The sequence below is a fragment of the Scophthalmus maximus genome, chromosome 18, assembly GCF_022379125.1.
Source record: "Scophthalmus maximus strain ysfricsl-2021 chromosome 18, ASM2237912v1, whole genome shotgun sequence".
In the NCBI taxonomy this organism is placed as follows: Eukaryota; Metazoa; Chordata; class Actinopteri; order Pleuronectiformes; family Scophthalmidae; genus Scophthalmus; species Scophthalmus maximus.
Window position 1 is genome coordinate 17557501 of NC_061532.1, and position 20861 is coordinate 17578361.

At 43.5% G+C, this 20861-nt stretch overlaps 5 protein-coding genes and 1 long non-coding RNA gene across 6 annotated transcripts in view; 1 reads left to right on the top strand and 5 right to left on the bottom strand.

Moving 5' to 3' along the window:
• Window positions 1-4860, bottom strand: part of c18h1orf198 (chromosome 18 C1orf198 homolog) — a 5268-nt gene extending 408 nt beyond the window's left edge. Inside the window, exons 1-6 of the mRNA XM_035617000.2 lie at window positions 4465-4860; window positions 3127-3177; window positions 2820-2930; window positions 2548-2715; window positions 1908-2324; window positions 1-1231 (exon numbers count right to left, since the gene is read on the bottom strand). The exon at window positions 1-1231 is cut by the window's left edge and continues 408 nt beyond it. Coding sequence (XP_035472893.2) covers window positions 1175-1231; window positions 1908-2324; window positions 2548-2715; window positions 2820-2930; window positions 3127-3177; window positions 4465-4773 — 1113 coding nt within the window. The 5' untranslated portion in view covers window positions 4774-4860 and the 3' untranslated portion in view covers window positions 1-1174. The remainder of the gene's footprint in view (window positions 1232-1907; window positions 2325-2547; window positions 2716-2819; window positions 2931-3126; window positions 3178-4464) is intronic.
• On the top strand, window positions 4830-13695 carry LOC118289871. Its single transcript, XR_004786265.2, has 4 exons — window positions 4830-4912; window positions 11484-11532; window positions 11885-12012; window positions 13632-13695. It is a non-coding gene; the product is annotated as an uncharacterized LOC118289871 (long non-coding RNA).
• Window positions 6328-9260, bottom strand: LOC118289870 (gap junction Cx32.2 protein). The gene is made up of 3 exons (XM_035617005.2): window positions 9034-9260; window positions 8082-8220; window positions 6328-7553 (listed from the first exon to the last, which is right to left on the bottom strand). The coding sequence occupies exons 2-3, from the start codon at window positions 8208-8210 to the stop codon at window positions 6897-6899; spliced, it is 786 nt and encodes a 261-aa protein (XP_035472898.1). The 5' UTR covers window positions 8211-8220; window positions 9034-9260; the 3' UTR covers window positions 6328-6896.
• Window positions 10424-11297, bottom strand: gja13.2 (gap junction protein alpha 13.2). Its single transcript, XM_035617004.2, has one exon. It carries the CDS (start codon window positions 11295-11297, stop codon window positions 10440-10442), a length of 858 nt encoding a protein of 285 aa, XP_035472897.1. The 3' UTR covers window positions 10424-10439.
• Window positions 13086-16134, bottom strand: LOC118289868 (gap junction Cx32.7 protein). Its single transcript, XM_035617003.2, has 4 exons — window positions 16019-16134; window positions 14659-14811; window positions 14315-14500; window positions 13086-14132 (listed from the first exon to the last, which is right to left on the bottom strand). Exons 2-4 carry the CDS (start codon window positions 14785-14787, stop codon window positions 13530-13532), a joined length of 918 nt encoding a protein of 305 aa, XP_035472896.1. The 5' UTR covers window positions 14788-14811; window positions 16019-16134; the 3' UTR covers window positions 13086-13529.
• Window positions 16135-17235: 1101 nt separating this feature from the next.
• On the bottom strand, window positions 17236-20623 carry hsdl1 (hydroxysteroid dehydrogenase like 1). The gene is made up of 5 exons (XM_035617002.2): window positions 20157-20623; window positions 19531-19976; window positions 19273-19356; window positions 18739-18891; window positions 17236-18578 (listed from the first exon to the last, which is right to left on the bottom strand). The coding sequence occupies exons 1-5, from the start codon at window positions 20377-20379 to the stop codon at window positions 18507-18509; spliced, it is 978 nt and encodes a 325-aa protein (XP_035472895.1). The 5' UTR covers window positions 20380-20623; the 3' UTR covers window positions 17236-18506.
• Between the last annotated feature and the right edge of the window lie 238 nt (window positions 20624-20861).

The window sequence follows — 20861 nt, forward strand, 5'->3', positions numbered from 1 at the left end:
TTCTTCATTGCCAGGTAGGCGTCGATCTGGTTTCCACTGAACGCATCGAAGCTGGAAAAATAATTCCAATGATTCAATCATCAATCTTTCTAGCTTCGACGGTACTCCATGGAATTCCATGACCTGTAGGAAAACACTGTGTCGTAATGGCACTGCGTGGGCCAGGACCGCAGCACTGAGCACTATACTCCAACGCTAAAACTCTATGGTTTATAGGAATATATATATATATATAGGTATAAATAAAAGCACATCAGAGAGCAAAATCATCACAACCAAAAAATGAAAAAAACAAATAAACGGATGAGGGTGTTTTAGTGTTTGCAGTTTGCACAGGTGATCATTTTTCAATGCTCCCGCGGTATAAAATTGTTCGTACTTCCTGGATTAGCGTCTAAAAGCTACAAGTGAAGGGCAGAGGAGTCACTGTGCATTCACACGACGAGCAACATGAGGGACAGGTTTGAGTCGGGTATGTACGGACTAATTAAACCTTTGACCATTAGAATGTAGTACCATGTAGCAGCATGAACAGTTCATATCTCTCAAATCCAGAAGTGAAATAAAACACTATAAATTTAAACCTCGGACGCACAAAAAGCGGATCAACGTACCTGACGGTTGCAAAAAAAATCCCAGAGGAAGATCAACTTAAGCACTTTCACTTCCTGGTTACAACAATAACGGCTGTGCTAGCTACTTATCGACTTAGATTTAGAGCTTTTAAAAAAATATTTAACGTAACCCATCGTGCAAAGCGAAGTGTAAATGGATCATAGTTCGTGGTTCCCATTCACGCTAACCTTTAACCGAGTTGATCACAGTGTGAATGCGCAGTGGGGAACACTGCCGACCCCTGCCGACTACTACTACGTTCAGTCGACAGGGGTCGTTTGGCGAACCTTGTCAGAGAGGAGAGGGAGCTCTTCTAGTGGAGGGGGAAGGGAAAACACCAGCACAGGCAGTGAGATAATGTCTTAACAAGCCACTGAAGATAAATTACAAGAACGTTACGTGGTCAAATTTCAAAGAGCGGTGTTTTTTCTCAATGTGTATGTCTGTAGTCATGGCAGTGTGGTCCTTTCTCTTTAGAAGCTGTGATGATGACGACGACGACGACGACGATGATGATGATGATGACTCATTCAGAGCGGTGGCTGGTCTCGGCTGTGGTTTACCAGTTGTCTAGGAAGTCGAATCCGGTCTTCAGGACGTTGTTGCTCGTGTTGAACTGAGGAGAAGTGAAAAAAGAAAGAAGAAAAGAAGACAGTCAGTTTGGATGATGGAATCCATCAAAGTTTTTCTGCCGTTCAAGTTCATTCTGGGATGTTTCCCCTGTTGTTTGGTTTGTCTGGACTCGTGTTGGAGCTGTTGGTCCGACTCTGGTGAAGAGATTAAACAGGCTGCTTGTGGTATAAATCCCATGATCTGATCCGTGTTAAGTCATCGCTACAAATGTGCAAGATTATCTGGTAATAACAGGGAGTTTGAGTCCCACTGTGTTTTTTGGCTCTTGCTGAAAGAGCAATTGAGCGGACACATAATAACCAGCACTTGTAATATTACAATACAAGATGTCTCTCTCTCTGGAGTCGGCCACAATAAATACCTACTGACCAACTATTTACAGCTTTAATTTCAGCGTGAAAAAAAAAACGGACCGAAGCTCAAATGTGAAAATAACCGTTGCTATAGTGGGCCTGTAAATATTAGTCTAAACAATATGCTGAGCTTGGTCTTAAAGCATGCTACACGTCTGCCCACATCCTGATCCTTTTCCATGCAGACATATGAAATGAGATTTTATAAGTATCCAATAATATCTAATCCATCTAATATCCAAAGAAAATGTTAGAAACTGTGCTCGTTTCCCTCTGAAACCTTCCTCCATCTGCTGCGTAGCTCACCTGGCAAAATGTGGGGTTGCCGTCAGGGTTTGGTGAACCTCCGTCCTCTCTCTCCTTCGCCACCCCGGCGGGGATGTTGGGGGTCTTCGGCTTCATGTTGGGGGGCTTCGACATCATAATGGCGGGCTTCGACATCATACCTGAGGAGAACACTTCATCCACGGTGCTGCCGACGGACGGCAAGGTGCTCTGAGACCGCTCCCAGCCCGCCGACGTCGAGGACACTCTGACGGGCGGGGGAGGGTTGGGCGTGATGGAGATGGAGGCCGGCGTCGCGCTGACCGCAGTGGGCTGGGCAGTGGGCTGGGCAGGGGGCTGCGGGGCGGGAGGCCTGGGTGCCCTCTGCTTTGGGGGTTTGACGGGAGCCGGAGGGAGGGACTCTGCTGCCTCAGGCTCTTTGGAGGTGACGGAGGTCTCCTGTGGAGATATGAACTTGCAGTTTCAGTGTCTAAGATTTTGTGTGTTATAAATATATATGTTTAGGATAACACAAGGTCAAAATGTCGATAAACACAAATGAAAATGTTTTTTTTAATGTTGTCCAGATACTGATCAAGAAGAGGGGTTCTGTAGTTGTTGACAGTATTTTTTAGGCTTCTCGTATCGACGTAGAAAACACAAGTACACTTCAAGTGTTTACCTGTCGGAGGTAGGAGGGGAGGGGTTTCTCTCCTTTCTCGAGGGATTTGATCTGACTGGGCGTCAGCGACTGGAAGTCCGCCTGCTCCCCCTCCAGCCTGGACCTCTCAGCGCTGATCTTCCAGAAGGACGACTCTTCCTCCGGCCTGCGGGCCTCGCTGACAGACACCTGCACGGTGGTCACACGATAACTCGCTTAATTATACTCTCCTAAATATTTTCAAAATGCCGTAACACATGGGTCCTTCCAGTAACAAACCGCTAATCACATACCTTGGTTCCTATCTGGTTGGAATGAGGAGCCTTTGCGGACTTTGATTCTGCCTGCGAGACAGAGATCCCCTGGTCTGCAGCGCCTGACGTCAAGCTGAAATCCAGCTGACTCTGAAGCACGGGAAATAAATAAATGATACAACAGTACATATCTTTACAAAAAATTGATTATGTATTAGTGAGTATGTAATTACAGATATTTCAAGAAAGCTAATTTGGCTTTTAACAAAAATAATAACTGCATTATTTTACAATAATGGGACATTTCAATATTCTGTCTGACATCACAATTTTTTCCTGTCTTTACCTTGGTTTCCCATGAGAAGGGGGCAGAGTGCTCATCTTGCCAGGTAATATCCTAAACAGACACACACACACACACACATGGTTTCAATGTACAAACTAGACTCAGGGTCTTCCTTTAAAAACTGTATCATGAACTCGATATGTACAGCAGGTAAACTAAGTTTGAGTGTAAAATCACAGAGAGAAAAAAAGGGACAATCATACACCAAATAAGCCAAAACATAATGACATCACAGATTAAGCAAGTAACTGTGATACAGAGGACCGTGATGTTGGTTGTCATAGTTAAAATGTTGGATGCTGGCAGGTGTTAAAGACCCGAGAGACTTCCAGGGCCAGACGACTGGGTCGTGGTGGGAAAAACCAACAACCGGCAATGTGGGGGGGGGGGGGGGGGGGGGGGGCATGTGCCGGAACAAGTCTGACCTGCTGGCGGTTTTACCTCGCAACCCTACAGGACTTGAACGTATCTGCCTGCTAACAGTGTTGTGCGAGATACCACAGGGAACCTTCATGGGCCCCCTATAGAGTCCCAGGCCTCTGTGGCTCAGAGCTGGATGAACAGCGGGCGAGGAAGGGGCGGTCATAATGTTGTGGCCCAGAAAGGCAGAAAAAAAAAGGTAATAACAATGTAAGAATTAACATAAAGAAAAGAAAACACACATGTAGCCCTAATACAAATATACACAGAAATCTGTGTCTGTGTATGTTTTGCAGCTATTTTTCAAATTAAGAGTAACAAAATATCTGGGACGTGCCATTATTATCCATCTTACAGTGAAGCTAATACATATAAACAAATGTAGGCATATATGTATACAACTTTATTTAAATATAAATGTACGTTTGTTTGTGTATGTTTCGCTAACATTTTTCAAAATAAGAGCACCAAAATATCTGGGAAATGCCACTGTTATGGCCAAATTATTATTCTCCTATCTTACAGTACACCTAATAGATAGAAATAAACACATTTAGAGATGTATATTTGAACCACCTTAACAGAAATATACCTTTAATTACGTGCGTGCTTGTTTGCTAATATTTTTCAAAATAAGAGCACCAACATATCTGGGAAATGTCACTGTTATGGCCAAAATAATTATTCCCCAGTCGTATACTATTGTATAAGTAATTCAATGTTTCTCTGTTACATCTGTCAATCTATTCGAACGGGCTAAAAGCAAGCTGTACTTCCTGTATTCACTGTGACGTTTAACTCCATATCTCCGCGGCTACGTGGCTAGTTAGCAGCTACGGTTGAAACAAGCTAGTCGGACCAGTGGACGACGACGACGACGACGCCGCCGCCGCCGACTCCCGCGCGGTCGAACTTTACCTCCTCCCCGAAGTGGACGATCTTCTGGCCGGTCTGGATGAGCAGCTTCGGGTAGCAGGCCACCTCGTCGCCGCGCTCCACCCGGTGCATCGCGTACCGCGCTCGGATGTGCGGGTCCATCATCCAGTTGTCGATGGCGCAGTCCTGCTCCTGCGGCGACATCTTCCCCCACGACGCGCCGTGCTTGTCCTTGATCTTCTCGCGCTCCTGCATGATCTTCTTCGCCATGGAGCTGATGGAGGAGAAGTACTCGAACTTCTTCTCCTCCATCCTGTGGGCGTCGGGCCCCGCGACCGTCGCGGTGGCCATCTTTCCTCTGGCTGCGGCTGCGGCGGCCGGCTGTTGTTGTTGTGAGGAGGAGGAGGAGGAGGCGGCGGAGGAGGAGGCCGGTGCTCATCGCAGTGTTCGGGGGCGGGACACGAATCAGCTCCACTCACCACCTGCGTAGGTAAACGGCGCCATCTTGTGTTCTCTTCCAGATGCGCAGATGCTCATATTTCCCATCATTCTGTCATGACGTGAACGCACCATACATGGCGTTCACGCCATGACAGAATGATGGGAAATATGAGCTCCCGACTGGGAAAACTCCAAATTAAAGTCTTTCATTAATCAGAACTTTATGTTACCGTCCATGACGCGTTTTTATTCTTGGCATTAACCACGAACATTTGATTATCGTTGGCATCCCTGAGGATTCAGAAACGTTACTAACCCGACAGTACCACTAGATGGAGCTCCATCATACTTTGAAGGGATAGTTCAGTGATTTTGAAGTGGGGTTTTATGAGTTACTTATGCATAGTTAGTATGTTACCTTATGGAGATGGTGATCAGCGGTCATTAGAACGGATATTTTTTTGTTTAGTAAGCATTTAAAAATGTGTCGAAAAAATACGTTTTTTCGGTGGTCCCCTCCGAAACAGTGGGACTGAGACTTACTTTACATCCACTTCTCCTCCAAACTCTTTCATTAATTAGAGCTTCATGTTACAATCCCTGAAGCATTGTCATTCTTGGCAATTACCAAGAACATTTGATTTGGTGTTAACATCTCTAAGGATTCAGCGCTGTACTTACCGGAGAGTAGTAGTTTTTGTAGTTGCCACCAGATGGCGCTACATCATACGTTAAGATGCCGATCCTGGTTGGGGGGTTGAACAGGGTAGGGTTAGGGTGGGGTTCACCCTGGTAAGGGTTTGTGGAACATTAACTTGTATGCAATGTATGAATTTGCGCCATTAATCGTAACCTTTTTTTTAAACATGTTTTTCTGGACGTAGTCACCAGGTCCGTAAGGTGAAGCCAATGCGGAAGTGCCTGAAACCCTTATTCTCTTGAATGGCCAGCAGAGGGCGACTCCACTGGTTGTAAGAAGTCAGTTTCTATAGAGGTCTATGAGGAACTGACTACTTCTCACTTGATTTATAACCTCAGTAAACATTTTCCTGAGGAGTTTATGGATCACTCTCCAGTTTCAAGAAGAACTTTGTGTTCATTTTGTAAATTATTAGAATAGTAGATAGATAGTAGAATAGATAATAAAGCATCGTCTGCATTTGAGTGTGGATACAGCGTGATTGACAGCTGGTGCCGTCCACTACCGTCTAGATCTGATTCAATGTGGTCAAATGTGGGGGAGAAAGCAGTGGAATCACAAATTCCACAAAAGCTGTAAATACATTTTTTTTGTTGTGTTTTCACAACTAAAATTAAGGTTTCAAAAATCAGATAATGGTTTAAAGAGTCCGTAGCTCGTCTGGGACAATATAGTCCAGACTTGGCCCGCGTGAGTATAGTCGTGGTTGATCTGGACCTGGTCCTGTATGGTATATGGAACGCTATTATTGAGTTTCCACAAAATATGCGACACAGTGCTTTAATGAACTCATCAATCAGTTACAAATACAAGGTGCATACAGTGATATTAAAATACAAAACTTGAAAGAACAAACAAATCATTTCAAGTTCAAATATTTACACTTTCAAAAAACAATCCCTGAATTTTTTTTTTGCAATTTTGAAACGAAAAAAGCTTTTTAAAAGAGCCTTATAACATTTCTTTAGAAGACACAGTTCGCTGCACAATGGCCTATAGCCGATGCGAACTGGTACAGAGTCGAAGGTGTCGGCAGTAAAGCAAGTTATAGGATCCGGTGCCTCTGACATCCAGCTCATTTAGTCACAGGTCAGACAACTGTAATTCAATTACCAATCTCCTACTTGGGGGGCGACAGTATTCAAAACTGGGACACAACACAACAAACCCATTGGTAAATTCAGGAATTTCAGGAAATAAATAACTCTTAGTGTAATCTTGCCATGCTCTATTTTGGATTTATCCCTATTTTTATTTGCCCTCTTTGCTCATTTGGCAGCTACGTGACCGTTTGCATTTTGCACCATGGTTGCGCAAAAAACGCTGTGTGTCCTCAAGCGGTGCTGTAACTGGCGTCATGGATGCTCAGCTTCTCGTTCTTCATCAGACTGTCGCCGTTGAAGCGCGGTTGCATGGCGAAGGCGGCCGCGGGCACCGTTTTCGCCCTCCGCCTGGACGAGCGGGCGCACGCCAGGTAGAACATCTCCGCCACGTTGAACGCCAGGGAGACGCAGGACACCACCAGCATGAAGATGATGAAGATGGTCTTCTCGGTGGGCCGAGACATGTAGCACTCGACAGTGAAGGGACACGGGGCCCGCGAGCACACGATCCTCGGGTCCATGACGAACCCGTACAGATAGTACTGCCCCACGATGAACGCCACCTCCAGGACGATCCTGAAAAGAATGGAGGTCATGTAGGTTCCCAGCAGGTTGCCCTTGATCTGGATGTGGCCCTTCTCGTCCGAGTACTTGGCCTTCTTGACGATTTCACTCGAGTGGCTCTGCATGTACGCCCTCAGCTTGTTCTCCTTGTGGATGACGTGGAGGACGTGGCCCAGGTAGATGAGCGTCGGCGACGACACAAAGATGATCTGCAGGACCCAGAATCGAATGTGCGAGATGGGGAAGGCGTGGTCGTAGCAGACGTTCTTACAGCCGGGCTGTTTGGTGTTGCAAATCATACTGGACTGTTCGTCACTCCAAACCTGTAACGTTCGTGGAAATGATTATTAGTTCACAACAGCTTGTACAATGGCACGAATCGTCCAGGATCCGCAGCGGACAGAGGACGTTTTGATACATGCAACTAGTGACTGAAGTATTGAACAACCACACTGTACAATTTCAAACTAAATTTAAATTGGTAATAAGCCAATTTTAAATTTAAAAAAAGATATAGTATATAATATATAGCAAATAGGTCAATTTGTAGAACCATATTGTTGGATTGTCTCCAGCACCATTGACTCTTCAAGATAGGCAGACGGATGGATGAACACTTATTTTAATACGAAGAAGATAAAGATCTTGATATGTTTCAATATAACCCCCCCCACAATTTTTTTTTTTATAAATAAAATTCTACCATTCTGGTTTTCACAGCTTTTGTTTCTCAGGGGCACGTGGACGGACTTCCGTTAAGGTCACCAGAGGGTGTTATTTCACCCGAAAGTCCCGGAGGAAGTCGTTCATATGAAGCTATAAACACAAACTACGAACACGCGGACGCGGACCTTCTCTGCTCCGGCTCCGAGGATCATGATCCTGAAGATGAAAAGCACACTGAGCCAGACCTTCCCGATGACGGTGGAGTGCGACTGGACCTTGTCCAGCAGCGACGACAGAAAACCCCACTCTCCCATGGTCTCAGATCTGACGAGGACGAGCAAATGAAAAAAACAGTCTACTGGTTAGTACAGTGGAAACAGACACACGTGGACCGACGTGGACAAAAAACAAACAACGGAATAAGCATTTTATGAAGAATGTAATTAACCTTTTATCATATGAGTATAATGTAGGTATATGATCCATTAAATAACCCGCGTGTTACTGCAGAGAAAACACATACAAAAGTGTAATTGAAGGTTTCTGCTGTTTGTAGTATTTTAAACTAAATAGCACTAGGTACTGAAACGGCTGATAATTAAAAACACACGGCAAAAACATCATCAACAACAGCAGATCTGCCTTTTGTTCCGGAGACACAACGTAAAGAAGGAGCCATAAAAAGTCCCGTTACATGCCGGCGATTAATCTCGAGCCACCTTTGCAAAATTGCTTTGCGTGTTGAGATAACAGGGGAATTCAATTCTTTCAACTGCCGCTTCTGTAAACGGGTTCTTTTTTTTCTCAAAAGAAGGAAAAAATCCTAAAGCGCATCCTAAAAACACGTCATTGCTGTCATTGTGTCATTCTACAATAATATAACATCTGGAAATATATTGATAATGCATATTTTTTATCCTGACAGATTATGGACGCTATTAAAGTATTTTAAAGTGCACCCTGGCTTTGCTCACACACTTGCTTACAACTCTCTACCAAGGCACAGCCTCTTTAATGATAAATGCCAATATCCTTCTTGAAAGAGAGATGATAAGATTATTCCAAAAATGATAATAGCTTGAATAATAACAATTTACAATTTTCCATTTCAAAAACAAAAGTAAAGGCACATCTTACCTGTGAGTCTAAGCGGTTCTTCTTCCAGACAAACAAAACCAGTCGCCACCTCTGCAGCCGAACGACAGAGAGCCCAGGGCACCGAACCGCCCGTGATACCTTGGACCTTAGATCAGATGCGCGTTGTGCAACAGCGCGAGCCGTCACGTCGTCGTGACATTTGAGAGAGAGAAAAAAAATCTCCAGTGGGCAACTTTTGGGGCTGAGCAATGAAAAGATTGCGCAGGTTAATGATTGGCGGCGCCAGATGCGCAGCCGGTTTGGGTCATTGTGCGCTTTTTTATCGCAGAGCCAGTACAATAAATGAAGTGAGCTCAAGAGTTGAGGGACTAAAGGGTAGAAGGGCTCAGTCCGCACAGACTAACAGTCACGTTCGTTTCTTTGTTGAGCATGCGTCAACAGAAAGTTTTTTTCTCCCCTCCGTACAGTTTAATTTACTTAAGATCTTAACAAAGCAGGGAATCTAGTATTGTAGGTTTCACACACAGATACTTTTGTGTTGGAGATTTTGTTTTGAACTGAAATATGTTGAGGAGGTCCTCATTATGATTATGGATGCATTGGTTCCCCTTTATAAATCACACTTGGTGTAGTATAGTATATTATAGTTTAGCACTTAAGATTAAAACTCTAGCTGGTTTCAGCTTTTCAGATTGTTGATATTGTCTGTTTTTCTTTTATTATAGTAAACTCAATACGTCTGGATTCATGCTGTCATTTTATAGAACATACGTTTGATGGTTTAATCTTGAAAATAATTAAAAAGTAATCAATAATGACTAATAATCAATAACTTATCAGTTTGAAGCAATGCAGTATTATAATATAAGTGTAAGTTGTTTGGCTTGGAAGTGAAAAGTGTAAACTTGTCATCTAAAATGAATAGATCGATGGAGCAACTTCTTTTTTTTTAAATCCAACTTTTATTATTTATTAAAAACAATAAAACATACAAAAAAAATGTGAAGACTCTTCACCACAATCAACATCATCATCATCATCATCACCATCATTCAGAAAGCATTTCATTTATTTCAAGTCCTAGGTAATGAACATGACAATAACTGAAAGAACATATTCAATAACTGGGCATAGAAAAAAAGATAAATACATTATCAGTATTGCACGCTATTCCATTATTAGATTTCCATTAAAAAAATAAGATAATAATAAGAATGTAAAATTCCAACAGTGTGGGCCTTTTGTGTTATTATGTCAACAAGACTGGTGTCAGCTTATAGTACCACATTGTAATAGAGTGACTTTGTCATATTTTCTTTCAGGATGTGTGCACCACATCGTCAGAACTATTCACTTCAGTCTCTTATTCAAACAAGGAAGCATGGTGGGGGGGGAATCTGAAACAAGCGAATGCATTCATATTGTCACACCCTTTTTTTTTTTTTTTAATGACCGCCAAGTAGTTGTTTCTCCTCTTTGGCCCCCTCCAGGCTCCCTCCGATACTGTTACTCTCTTGCTCCATGTTAAGCTTGTTCTGCCTGAGCGCTTCCTCCGTGGTGGGAAACCGGGGCGCTGACAGGCTGGCGGGGTAGTCTGCCGAATTCATCTTGTGATTGCGACGCTTGGACCCACACCGGACCCTGGTGCAGATCAGGTAGAACACCTCGATGAAGTTGAGGAGCAGGGAGACGCAGGCGACCACCAGCATGAAGATGATGAAGATGGTCTTCTCTGTGGGGCGGGACATGTAGCACTCCACGGTGAAGGGACACGGCTTCTTGGAGCAGGGGAACATGGGCACCATGATGAAGCCGTACAGGTACCACTGGCCCGCTATGAAGGCGGACTCGATGATGATCTTGACCACGAGCTGCGTCAGGTAGCTTCCCAGCAGGTTCCCCTTGATCGTCACTTTCCCCTTCTCGTTGGTGTATTTGGGCTTTTTGATCTGCTGGGTCCCGCCGGGGCTCAACAGCCGCTCCCTCAGCTTGTTCTCCTTGTGGATGATGTGCATGGCGTGGCCCAGGTAGACCAGCGTCGGCGTCGAGACGAAGATGATCTGGAGGACCCAGAAGCGGATGTGCGAGATGGGGAAGGTCCAGTCGTAGCAGACGTTCTCGCAACCGGGCTGCTGGGTGTTGCAGACGAAGCCCGACTGCTCGTCGCCCCAGACGCTCTCGGCACCGGCGCCCAGCACCATGATCCTGAACAGGAAGAGGACGCTCATCCAGATCTTACCGATGACCGTGGAGTGGGACTGGACCTTGTCCAGCAAGGCTGACAGAAATCCCCAGTCTCCCATGTTTAGATGTGATGTTCAGATACTGATCTGCGATGAGAAGAAGGAGAATTCGGCAAACAGACGATAAATAGGAGGAATTCCTAAACTTGTTTGAAATAACCCTTCAAAAAATTTGCTGTTGAAAAAAAAAAGTCTTTATTGTTCTGTTTAAATTCGATAATAATCATTTTTCCTGTTCTTGAGTAGGGCTACACGAGAAGGAATAAGACACCAGAGCCTCCTGGAACTCAGACGAGTTAGGTTCATCCAAAGTAATCATTAATCAGAATTTTCAATGAAGAATGGAAGAGTAAGCGGCAATATAGTGACCGGTAAAGAGATAAAGATAATGGATCTTTTGGTAAAGCTTACATCAATATTCTATATAACAGTTAAAATATGTATACTTGAAACACAGTAAAACTAGAAGTTGAGTTAGTTAGTTTAAGTATAGCAGACTGATGCATAGAGAAAATTTACAACCCATCATTTTCTTTCAAAAAATGCAGAAAAGAAATCTGGATATTGTACTGGACAATTCAAATTCTGGCTATTTTCACAAATATTGACATCTGCGCAAATCATCCTTTTCCTGAATTTCCTCAAAGGATCAGCTATCTGTGGCAGAGAAGAGAAAAGACAGAGCTGCATCTTACCTGCTGACCTGGTCGGGAAGGGCTGTCTCCGGGCGGGCAGCGAATCGCTAACTGAATTGGACCCTGGATTTTTGCACTGGGTGAGTACAACGAGGGAATCACCTTGCGCAACACACATCTGGCGGTAATGTCACGTTGTACAGACGGGAGCAAAAAAACCGAGTTGATGAAAGAGCGAGAGCAAGAGGAAGAGGCGTGTAATAATTGACAGGTGCTCAGTATCTCACTCGGGGGGCCAAGATCTGGGAGATGGCCTAGGATATTTTGGGGGGTTTCAATAAATAGAAAAAAGGTGTGTGTGTGTACAAGTATAAGACATATTACATAAATAAGGATCATTTCTGATTTTGTTCAAATGTTCTGCATGTATTTGACTGAGGTTTTGAATGACGAATAGAAGAAGGATAAAGTGTCTGTAAATACATCATTGCCTCTATCAGGAGAAATCAGGGGTCAGTTAGAAAGAATGAATATAAACATACTGAAGCATTTATCGGTTTGCTTTAAATAATATAAATAGTAAAATTTGAATTATATATATATATATATATAATTCAATATATATATATATATATATATATATATATATATATATATATATATATATATATATTAGTAATTAAAATGTATATATATATCAGTTTCAGTCTCAGTTTAATATTTTAGGAATATGCAACTTTTTGGAGAGTTGCGTGAGAAAATAGATACAGGTGTAATGACTGAGTGCTAAATATAAGGCTATGGCTAGATCACGGTTAGCTTAATTTAGCATTCAGCATTAGCATTTAGCATTTAGCAAAGATAAATGCAGTACAGACACAAAGAGGTCACTGAAAACTGATTTTTGTGGGTAAAACAATTATGATATAACACGTTTTTATAGTGAGCTTTGGAGGTTCTGGTACTGTAGGAGGATTGTTGTTGTTTTGTTTTGGACAGAGATGAGCTAAGTGTTCATGCTATAAGCTAACTGTCCCCTAGCTGTAGCTTCGTATTCATCCACTAATCGGACAAACGATTTCTTTAAATCAAAGCAACCTGATGTTTTTTCCTGATATTATTAACAACAATTGGTTGTTTGTTGGCAGCAGATTAAAAGGAGCAAATTAAAAATATATATATAAGTTCTGCAAGAGGCATGAGTATGGTATGGACCTTGTTTATTACTGCAGGGCAACATCCCCCAACAATGTTCAGGGCAAACAAGACAAAACAATAAGAACAGGACAATTTCATTACAATCAGATTCTGAAAAGGAGAAGTTTACTGAATCAAAACTACATTGTCTTAAATCATTCCAAAAATAGAACCCAAAACCAAATCTATCCAAAATAATCAAGTCACTCGAAAATATAAGTCGGAACAGTATTTTAAAATGATTTTTTTTGTTTTTGTTTTTGTTATTATGTCACATGGGTTACTTGAAGCCATTTAAAAACCACATTGTGCGTGTGACAGAGGCCTGTGTACTGAAGCTGGCACACACAAACCCCCACCAATTTTATTTACTTCGCACACACACACCCCCTGTACTCTCCGAAGCCAAGCACACAAATACTGGAACGACCTACAACGTATCGCTTATCACTCCTCGCTCTCAGATGTGGACCTCCCCCATGTCGTCCTCAGATGGTACAGTCTTAACAACCTTGCCCAAGCCACCTTTGACCCCGTTCCCCCCCGCAATTTGTCCCTGCAGCTCCAGCTCCAGGTTGACACAGTTCTGGATCGTCTCGTCCCCGCCCTTGAAGGCTTTCCTTCCCGAAAACGGGGGCGTCACCGGGGTCACGGTGTAGTCCTGCCTCCGCGCCATGCACTCCTTCACGGCCTTCACGCACAGATAGAGCAGCTCGACCACGCTGAGGAAGAGGGACACAAACGTCGCCACCAGCATGAACCAGATGATGACCGACTTCTCCGTGGGCCTGGACAGGAAGCAGTCCACCTTGTGCGGGCAGGGGAAGCGGGTGCAGACGTAGCGAGTCTGGAGGGTGAAACCGTAGAGAAAGTACTGGCCCGCAATGAACACAACCTCCAGAACTATCTTGGCCACAAGGTGGAGGACGTAACTGCGGAGGAGGTGACCTCGGATGCTGATCTTGCCAGTGCTCTTAGTGTACTTGGGCACTTTGTAGGCCTTACTGAGGAACAGAGTGCCTCGGTCATCCAACTCTGCCTGTTTCTTCAACCTCTCCTTCACCTTGGATTTGGAAGGAAGAGAAGACATAGTTAGAAATAATCCAGAAATCTAGAGATACAGACTCAAACAGATTGTCAAAACATGTTGAAACACCCTATTCTTTGTAGTTGCTTGGTTTCCACTGACTCCTGCTGTCATTGCTATGATTTGCTATGAACACCCATTGCAGTGAGGGAACACACCTTCTTCTCAATGTGGATCACGTGAAGCACGTGACCGAGATAGAGCAGCTTCGGAGTCGCAATGGCGATGATCTGAAGGACCCAAAAGCGGACGTGGGAGATGGGGAAGGCGAGGTCATAGCAGACGTTCTCGCAGCCGGGCTGCTGAGTGTTGCAGACAAAGTCAGACTGCTCATCGCCCCACACCTGGGAAAGACAAGACGGAGACGATGGAGGATGTTATACCTATTCTTTGTAGAAAGTTGAGCAATCCACAAAATTATGCCCCTTTTAATAGCAACACATTTCCCCCCCTATTCCCCAAATGGTATCCCTGGAAAATGTGCTGCACTGTATTACCAGACCTTCTCAGCGCCGGCGCGCAGGACCAGGATGCGGAAGACGAACAGCACGGTGAGCCAGACCTTGCCGATCACCGTGGAGTGGGTCTGCACTTTGTCCAGCAGGCGGCCCAGCAGATCCCATTCGCCCATTTCAGTCGCCAGTTGTCCTGCTATCTGTTTCGGGGAGATGTATAATAAATACCAGCCACTATGACGCACAGACGGACGATGAAGATTGTCCGAAGAAGAATATCAATATAACCAGGATTGCAGCCTGTCGGGGTTTTAAAAAACGGTGATACATTGAGTCTTGTTGTAGTTGTAAGAGTCGGAACACACCGACTCTCTCACAAGGCTAAACTTTCTCTAGTTTCTTGCAGTCTTGCAACTTTGCTGATAAAAAGCCACAGCTGCTGATTTCAAGTCTCCAAAACAAACGTATCTGCTGGAAACCAAGACCCTTTGACCTTGGTTAACGCCAACCACTGGAAATCTTTAATCAAATAACAGAGACATTTTGAGTTCAGACCAACCTGCTTGAGCACATAAAGCTTGAGCCAAGTTTGTGTCACCAACTTGGGTTTGAAATAAGTAAATAACTTCTATTTAAGCCTTTTCTGTTAAATGGATCTTGTACCTAATCATTTCTTGTTTTTGCTTGGATATTAACAGTATTTTTGGACGTCTGATCGCGTGACTGTTAGTTTTATTTTTCACGTTATAATGGATTCAATGCTCTTCAATAGATGGTATCATGTGTTCAACTCTACGTTCGTAGGAAGACATCACAGAATTTTTTAGGATTTGCTCAACATATGACTTTTGTGCAGAAGCCAAAATCTCTTCCGTGACATGTCGTTTTAACCAAGTTGATGCAAGTAACACATGATTCACTTATGGGTCCAACTCCAAAATATCGTTGAGTCACGACCACGGCGGTAGCCACGAAACGTGTGCACGTTGGCTAAACCTTGGAAGATAACAGATTACTTTTTCCACCACTCTGTGCAACCTTACAGTTAAATGTACCATTTCTATTTAAATAAAAGTAATAGGCTTGAATTAAAATTGAACACATATCAGACCAAATATTGATTACATTGACACCACAGTTCCCTTCAACACCAGTCAGGGTTTAAAGAAATCATTTTTCATCACTCACTTTGTGAGCTTCTTGACACCGATGTACACAAGTGTACAAACGACGTGTATTTACTGTATCTCCAAATAGTGCATGGTACAAAACGTAACTTGTTGTGATATAAATGTATCCGGACACAAATCCACAAGTCTACAAAATGTCCCAGTCATATACATTTTGACAAGAATATAGTGCAAGAACATTTCTTTTTTTTCTTTTCTTTTTTTTAAATCAACTCACCGGTGGAACAATCCTACTGAGAAAAAAAGGTGGACGGCGCGAGCGATGCCTCGAGAGGACGACGGGAAGGGAAAATGAAGGAGAAGAAGATGGAGCAGTCTTCCTTTCATTGTTCCTTCGGCGTCTTATCAGGAAGGACACCGTCCTAACCACAACAACGAACGTACAGTCCTCAACAACGGACGTGAGTGGCTGGTAAAAGTTGAAACTACCCGTAAAAAAAAGGAAAGAGAAATTGACCTAAGACACATTTAAGTTGAAGAAACCATCTTGTTTGGTCCTTTTTTCCTCATGTACAAAAAGAATCCACATGCAGATAAAGTCACATATTTATTTAAACAGATGTTGAAAACCAAGAAAAACCAGCGGATAAACACATTTTCTTTCTCGGAAGCTACTGAAAGTTTTGAAACGACGTCAATCAAATGAATGAAAAGCCGTGGCCCTTACTGGGAGACATGTGAGGCAGCGTCTCCACCCCCATCACCAATATTTTCCATCCTTCCAAAAAAATGAAGACTGAGCTAAAACGTATTTCATGTAAAAAACAAAAAATCACATTAATTTGAATTGGTTTTCTATATTAGGTCAGAGTTCATCATCAGACTCACTTGTTGGCCTCAATGAGGCACTTTTACTTATTTGAATAACCCATGTATCCTTTTTTAAATTACTGTTCCCAAAGAATATCAGGGAGGAAACCGCAGTAAATGTTTTATTGCTATTACTTGTGATATTCTGCATTTGTTTAATACATCTGGACTATTTATTCTCTTTTTGTAACCATTGTTACTTTATTTAAGATTTAAACTCATTTCCTTTTGTTTCGTTAATTTCAAAGCAACTTATTTGATTTGGAATTTGACCTGTTTCTGAAAAAGAAGCTTGCTTTTAAAGTCAGACTACATGTGTGCTATATTCAGATTCCGTTGACCCAGCTGATCTCAGGAGGTCGCAGGGTAAACTAGACTCTGGCAGCCGGCACGGCGTCGGGCTCACGGTATGTGAATGATTTACACCGCCCTCTTGTTTTCTGGAGAAAAACAGTTTGCGCGGCCTTCAGCACGTAGACCAGGGTCCACATATTGGATCATATGCCGGAAACCAAAATCCAACTGCTAAGATAAATAAAAATTCACCCTCAAAGACGGGTACTGTGCCAAATATTAACACATTTCTAGTCACCATACACAATAATAAAAACAGGGACAATAAAATAGGAGTGACGAAAGAGTTTATTGGTCTCATTTTCTGCTATGATGAAATATATGTAAGTGAACACTTACAGCTATGGTCTGTTTTTGTACAATATCATTGAATGTTTTACACTGTATATTGTAGTGCATGATTCAACACAGTAAGCACAACACATATGATTCTGCTCTTATACATTTACAGCAACATTTACATATAGCGAGCGAATCTCAAATATAGTTTCTCAACGAAAACAAAACATTTTACTTTTAGTGCTGGAGACGACAGACTTTTTTTCACTGTCATAAAAATATCAGCTCCTCATTCAAACACACACTCCTTAAAAAGAAAAACAGAATGTATAATAACCTTCTGGCACATGATGGTTTCATCTGAACTCGCGCTTCGTTCAGAGCAGGAAGACATTCTTACATTACGAGAATATGTTACGGTTTATCTTTTAGATTGGTCATAATCCAGATTGGTATTTGGTTATATTTGGTATTTGAATTTGTATTAATTAAAGCAAGAATATGACCTATAAGTGAACAGTCTGTCTCTGTAACTTGTGCAAATGGGTGTGTGATCACTGCAGGTGAAAATCAGCACATCCTGGATAAACTGGAAAGTTAGCTTACCACAAAAGGAAACAAAAAAAACCCACAGTGAAAACCAGAGCTTCCTTAAAATGTTTCTGAAACCCCTTTGGTTCAAATCAGATCACCCGCAGGACGATTCATCTGTTAAGATTTTGTTTTTTATAGTTCAATTGTATTGTTCGGTCTAGAGGCGAGGCGTTTGATCTTACATGCAACTTCTATACTCAGTTTTTTTTCTTTTTATAACATCCAAGTATTTCATTGTTCAACTTTAATGAAGAAAAACTAAAACAATTCAGACTTGGCATTTGAAATCCCCTCTTATCCAATAGTCCAATGGGTTGGAACTTTATGGAGGCTCATGCTATTCAAAGTCCAGGCACCAAAACCAGATGATGTCATGAGTGTCGTCTCCGGCGCTGCACACGTCTGAACTGTAGAGACATTTATTATCTGGTCGTCTGGTTTCTATGGTGAATTCGGAAATTTTTTCGTCACATCATGGTCAATTAACGGACCAAAATGTGTCTATTTCAAACTGGTAGGAGAGAATCCAGACAACTACAGTGCTCGACAGAGCCTGGGATTCAATGCGACAGATCTACTCTTTACGAATCCCGGAGGAAACTAAATTAAAACTCTACACGTGACTCCGGTAACCGAAAGATCCAGTAACCAGATTAAGAAGTGAACTTCTAGCTTGAACTGATGAGCAGGCGAGATCCGAGAATCCAAATCCACTCTGGAATATACCTCATGAATCCATACTGTGGAGAGAAAAGAGGAGATACAGCAGATCATCAAACAGAAATGCATTTTATGTTTTAAAACCTGTTTAAAAAAAAGAGGCTACATATTCCACATCATGAAAAATGTCATAACCTTCCCGCCAATGCCAACCGACAGCGTCGCTTGCTATGAACCGACCTGCAGCGTGTGAGGCCAGTAGCCGGTGGTCCTGTGAGAGACGCCCAGGGTGGAGATGGCGTGGCGAGCGTACACGTCCGGTTTGGGCATAAGCCAGCTTTCTCCTGATGACGTCAACTCGGATGTGGATGGTTGTATCCTGCTTGAGGCGATCTGGATAAACATACATACATACTGTATATGAAGAACCGTGTGTGTATTGTTGTGTTTTGCTCTCTTTCCTGTGGCCTGACTGTTGGCATGAGGTGTGATTGATTGAGTGAATGTATGTAAATGAGTGTGTGCCGGGACGAGGAGGCTGATTGGCCGCTGGCTGATAATATATATGAAGAGCCAAGACATTTTTTTTTCTTCAACTTTTTCAAATGTTAAAAGTTGACTAAACCCCAACTGACAAAAGAACTGCTTGAAAAAACTTGCAACGTTTTCATTGACATCAGGAACAGAACAAATACTTACATACTAATCTGTTCAGGGATACGACGCCAGCCTTTGATAAGTCCTTCTCATTCATGGTCATGTCAGGTATCTTACCTGGAACGGAATCAGACTTTGAATGAAGATCCCTTTGCTGCTGTACTCGAGGTGAAGAGCTCTGGAGAAATGATCCAGGTAGCCCTGGAGTGTCGGGAGAGAAAAAAGGGTGTTAATGTCTGAATAGACTGTTTGAAATGATGAGATAGTTCATCATTCATAATATTACTTATTTCCCTCATCCTCATCCTATAACAAATCAACATCTCTGCTGTGAAAATGAGGCTATGGATATGTCTCTTGAGTGTTTTGTCTCACAGTGCAGGCCGTGAGCGCCGCCCGTCCGGGCAGAGGTCTGCAGCAGGCGCCCGACGATATGTTGACCACGGCACCCCTGCTGCGCTCCAGCATCCCGGGCAGCACCAGGCGGGCCATCAGCGTGGCCACCGCGACGTTCTTATTCACCAGGTCCAGCAGGTTCTGCTCGGGGATTTCAAACAGGCTCTGGGGGAAGGTCAGAGACTCGTCCACGCAGGTCACCAGGAAGCCGACGTCCTTCCCCCTCACGGCGTCTTTGACGCACTTGCTGGCCGCCCGGTCCCGGGAGAAGTCGGCGAGGACCACGACGGTCTCCACGCCGTAGCTCTGGGAGAGAGACGCGGCGGTGTCTCCGACGGACGCGTGGTCCTCGGCGATGAAGATGATGCTGATGCCGTGCTTGGCCAGTTCCTCCACGTACGCCTTGGCCACAGGCTCGGATCCTCCTGACAGACGAGAGGGGACATGAGGATGACCATGGGACGGTGGGCCACTAAAGGATTACTTTATTACTGAAATGGAAAGCTGACTCGTCAAAGAAATGAAACAACCAAATTTAAGCAAATCCTCTGACAAGAATCGATCGAACATTTGCCAACGCCATCTTCTCAGATCTCCATCCTCACCGTGCACGACCGCCCAGTCTCCGTATCTCTGCGTCAGCTTCTTGCTCGGGATCATCCTCGGCAGGAAGTGCACCCTGACGAGCGTGCAGCAGTCCCTGAGCAGCCGCACCGCCCTGCTGGCCGCGTACAGCGCGCCCACCAGCGCCAGGGTCTCGAAATAGGAGCTGCAGGAGCGAGAGATCTCTCTGTACAGGAGCGGGAAGCTGTCCACCGCCGTCGCCATGCTAACGCACTAGTGCTAATGCTAGTTGGCTAACGAAAGCTTTCACCGGTCGCTGAAAGCGTCACCCTGTTGCCTAAAAAGTAACGTCGACCGAGGAAGTCAGAGGTGCGACTGGAGAAGGTCGCTGCTCCTACGTTGTCATTTTTCTAATAAAACAAATGTGATATTAAACTGCCTCCATTAAGAGATGAGCGTCTCCTGCACATCCGGTTCGAGGAGCAAAACATTGAGTCACGTGACAAGGCACGTCAGGCTATGCTGCATTCAAGAGCCCGTGGAAAAAGCCGCGACAGACTCTAAAACGTAACAGTTCTTTTTATATACAGTATATTTTATCTTTTTTCTACTTTAACAGTAGAGTTTTTATTTTCTCGTTATAATTTTGTATTATTCTTTTCAATGTGATTCATCTGTTTTCTCCCAATTGTTTTTAATGTTTTATGTTAAGCACTTTGAATTGCCTTGTTGTTGAAATATGCTAT

Coding starts and splice junctions, on each gene's coding strand:
- hsdl1 (XM_035617002.2), bottom strand. CDS start 20,379: ATGGCGACGGCGGTGGACAGCTTCCCGCTCCTGTACAGAGAGATCTCT. Junction 19,977..20,156: donor AGACTGGGCGGTCGTGCACG/GTGAGGATGGAG, acceptor CTCGTCTGTCAG/GAGGATCCGAGCCTGTGGCC. Junction 18,892..19,272: donor AAAGTCTGATTCCGTTCCAG/GTAAGATACCTG, acceptor ATGTTTATCCAG/ATCGCCTCAAGCAGGATACA.
- gja13.2 (XM_035617004.2), bottom strand. CDS start 11,297: ATGGGAGACTGGGGATTTCTGTCAGCCTTGCTGGACAAGGTCCAGTCC.
- LOC118289868 (XM_035617003.2), bottom strand. CDS start 14,787: ATGGGCGAATGGGATCTGCTGGGCCGCCTGCTGGACAAAGTGCAGACC. Junction 14,501..14,658: donor TGCGCGCCGGCGCTGAGAAG/GTCTGGTAATAC, acceptor TGTCTTTCCCAG/GTGTGGGGCGATGAGCAGTC. Junction 14,133..14,314: donor TGATCCACATTGAGAAGAAG/GTGTGTTCCCTC, acceptor TCCAAATCCAAG/GTGAAGGAGAGGTTGAAGAA.
- LOC118289870 (XM_035617005.2), bottom strand. CDS start 8,210: ATGGGAGAGTGGGGTTTTCTGTCGTCGCTGCTGGACAAGGTCCAGTCG. Junction 7,554..8,081: donor TCGGAGCCGGAGCAGAGAAG/GTCCGCGTCCGC, acceptor CGAACGTTACAG/GTTTGGAGTGACGAACAGTC.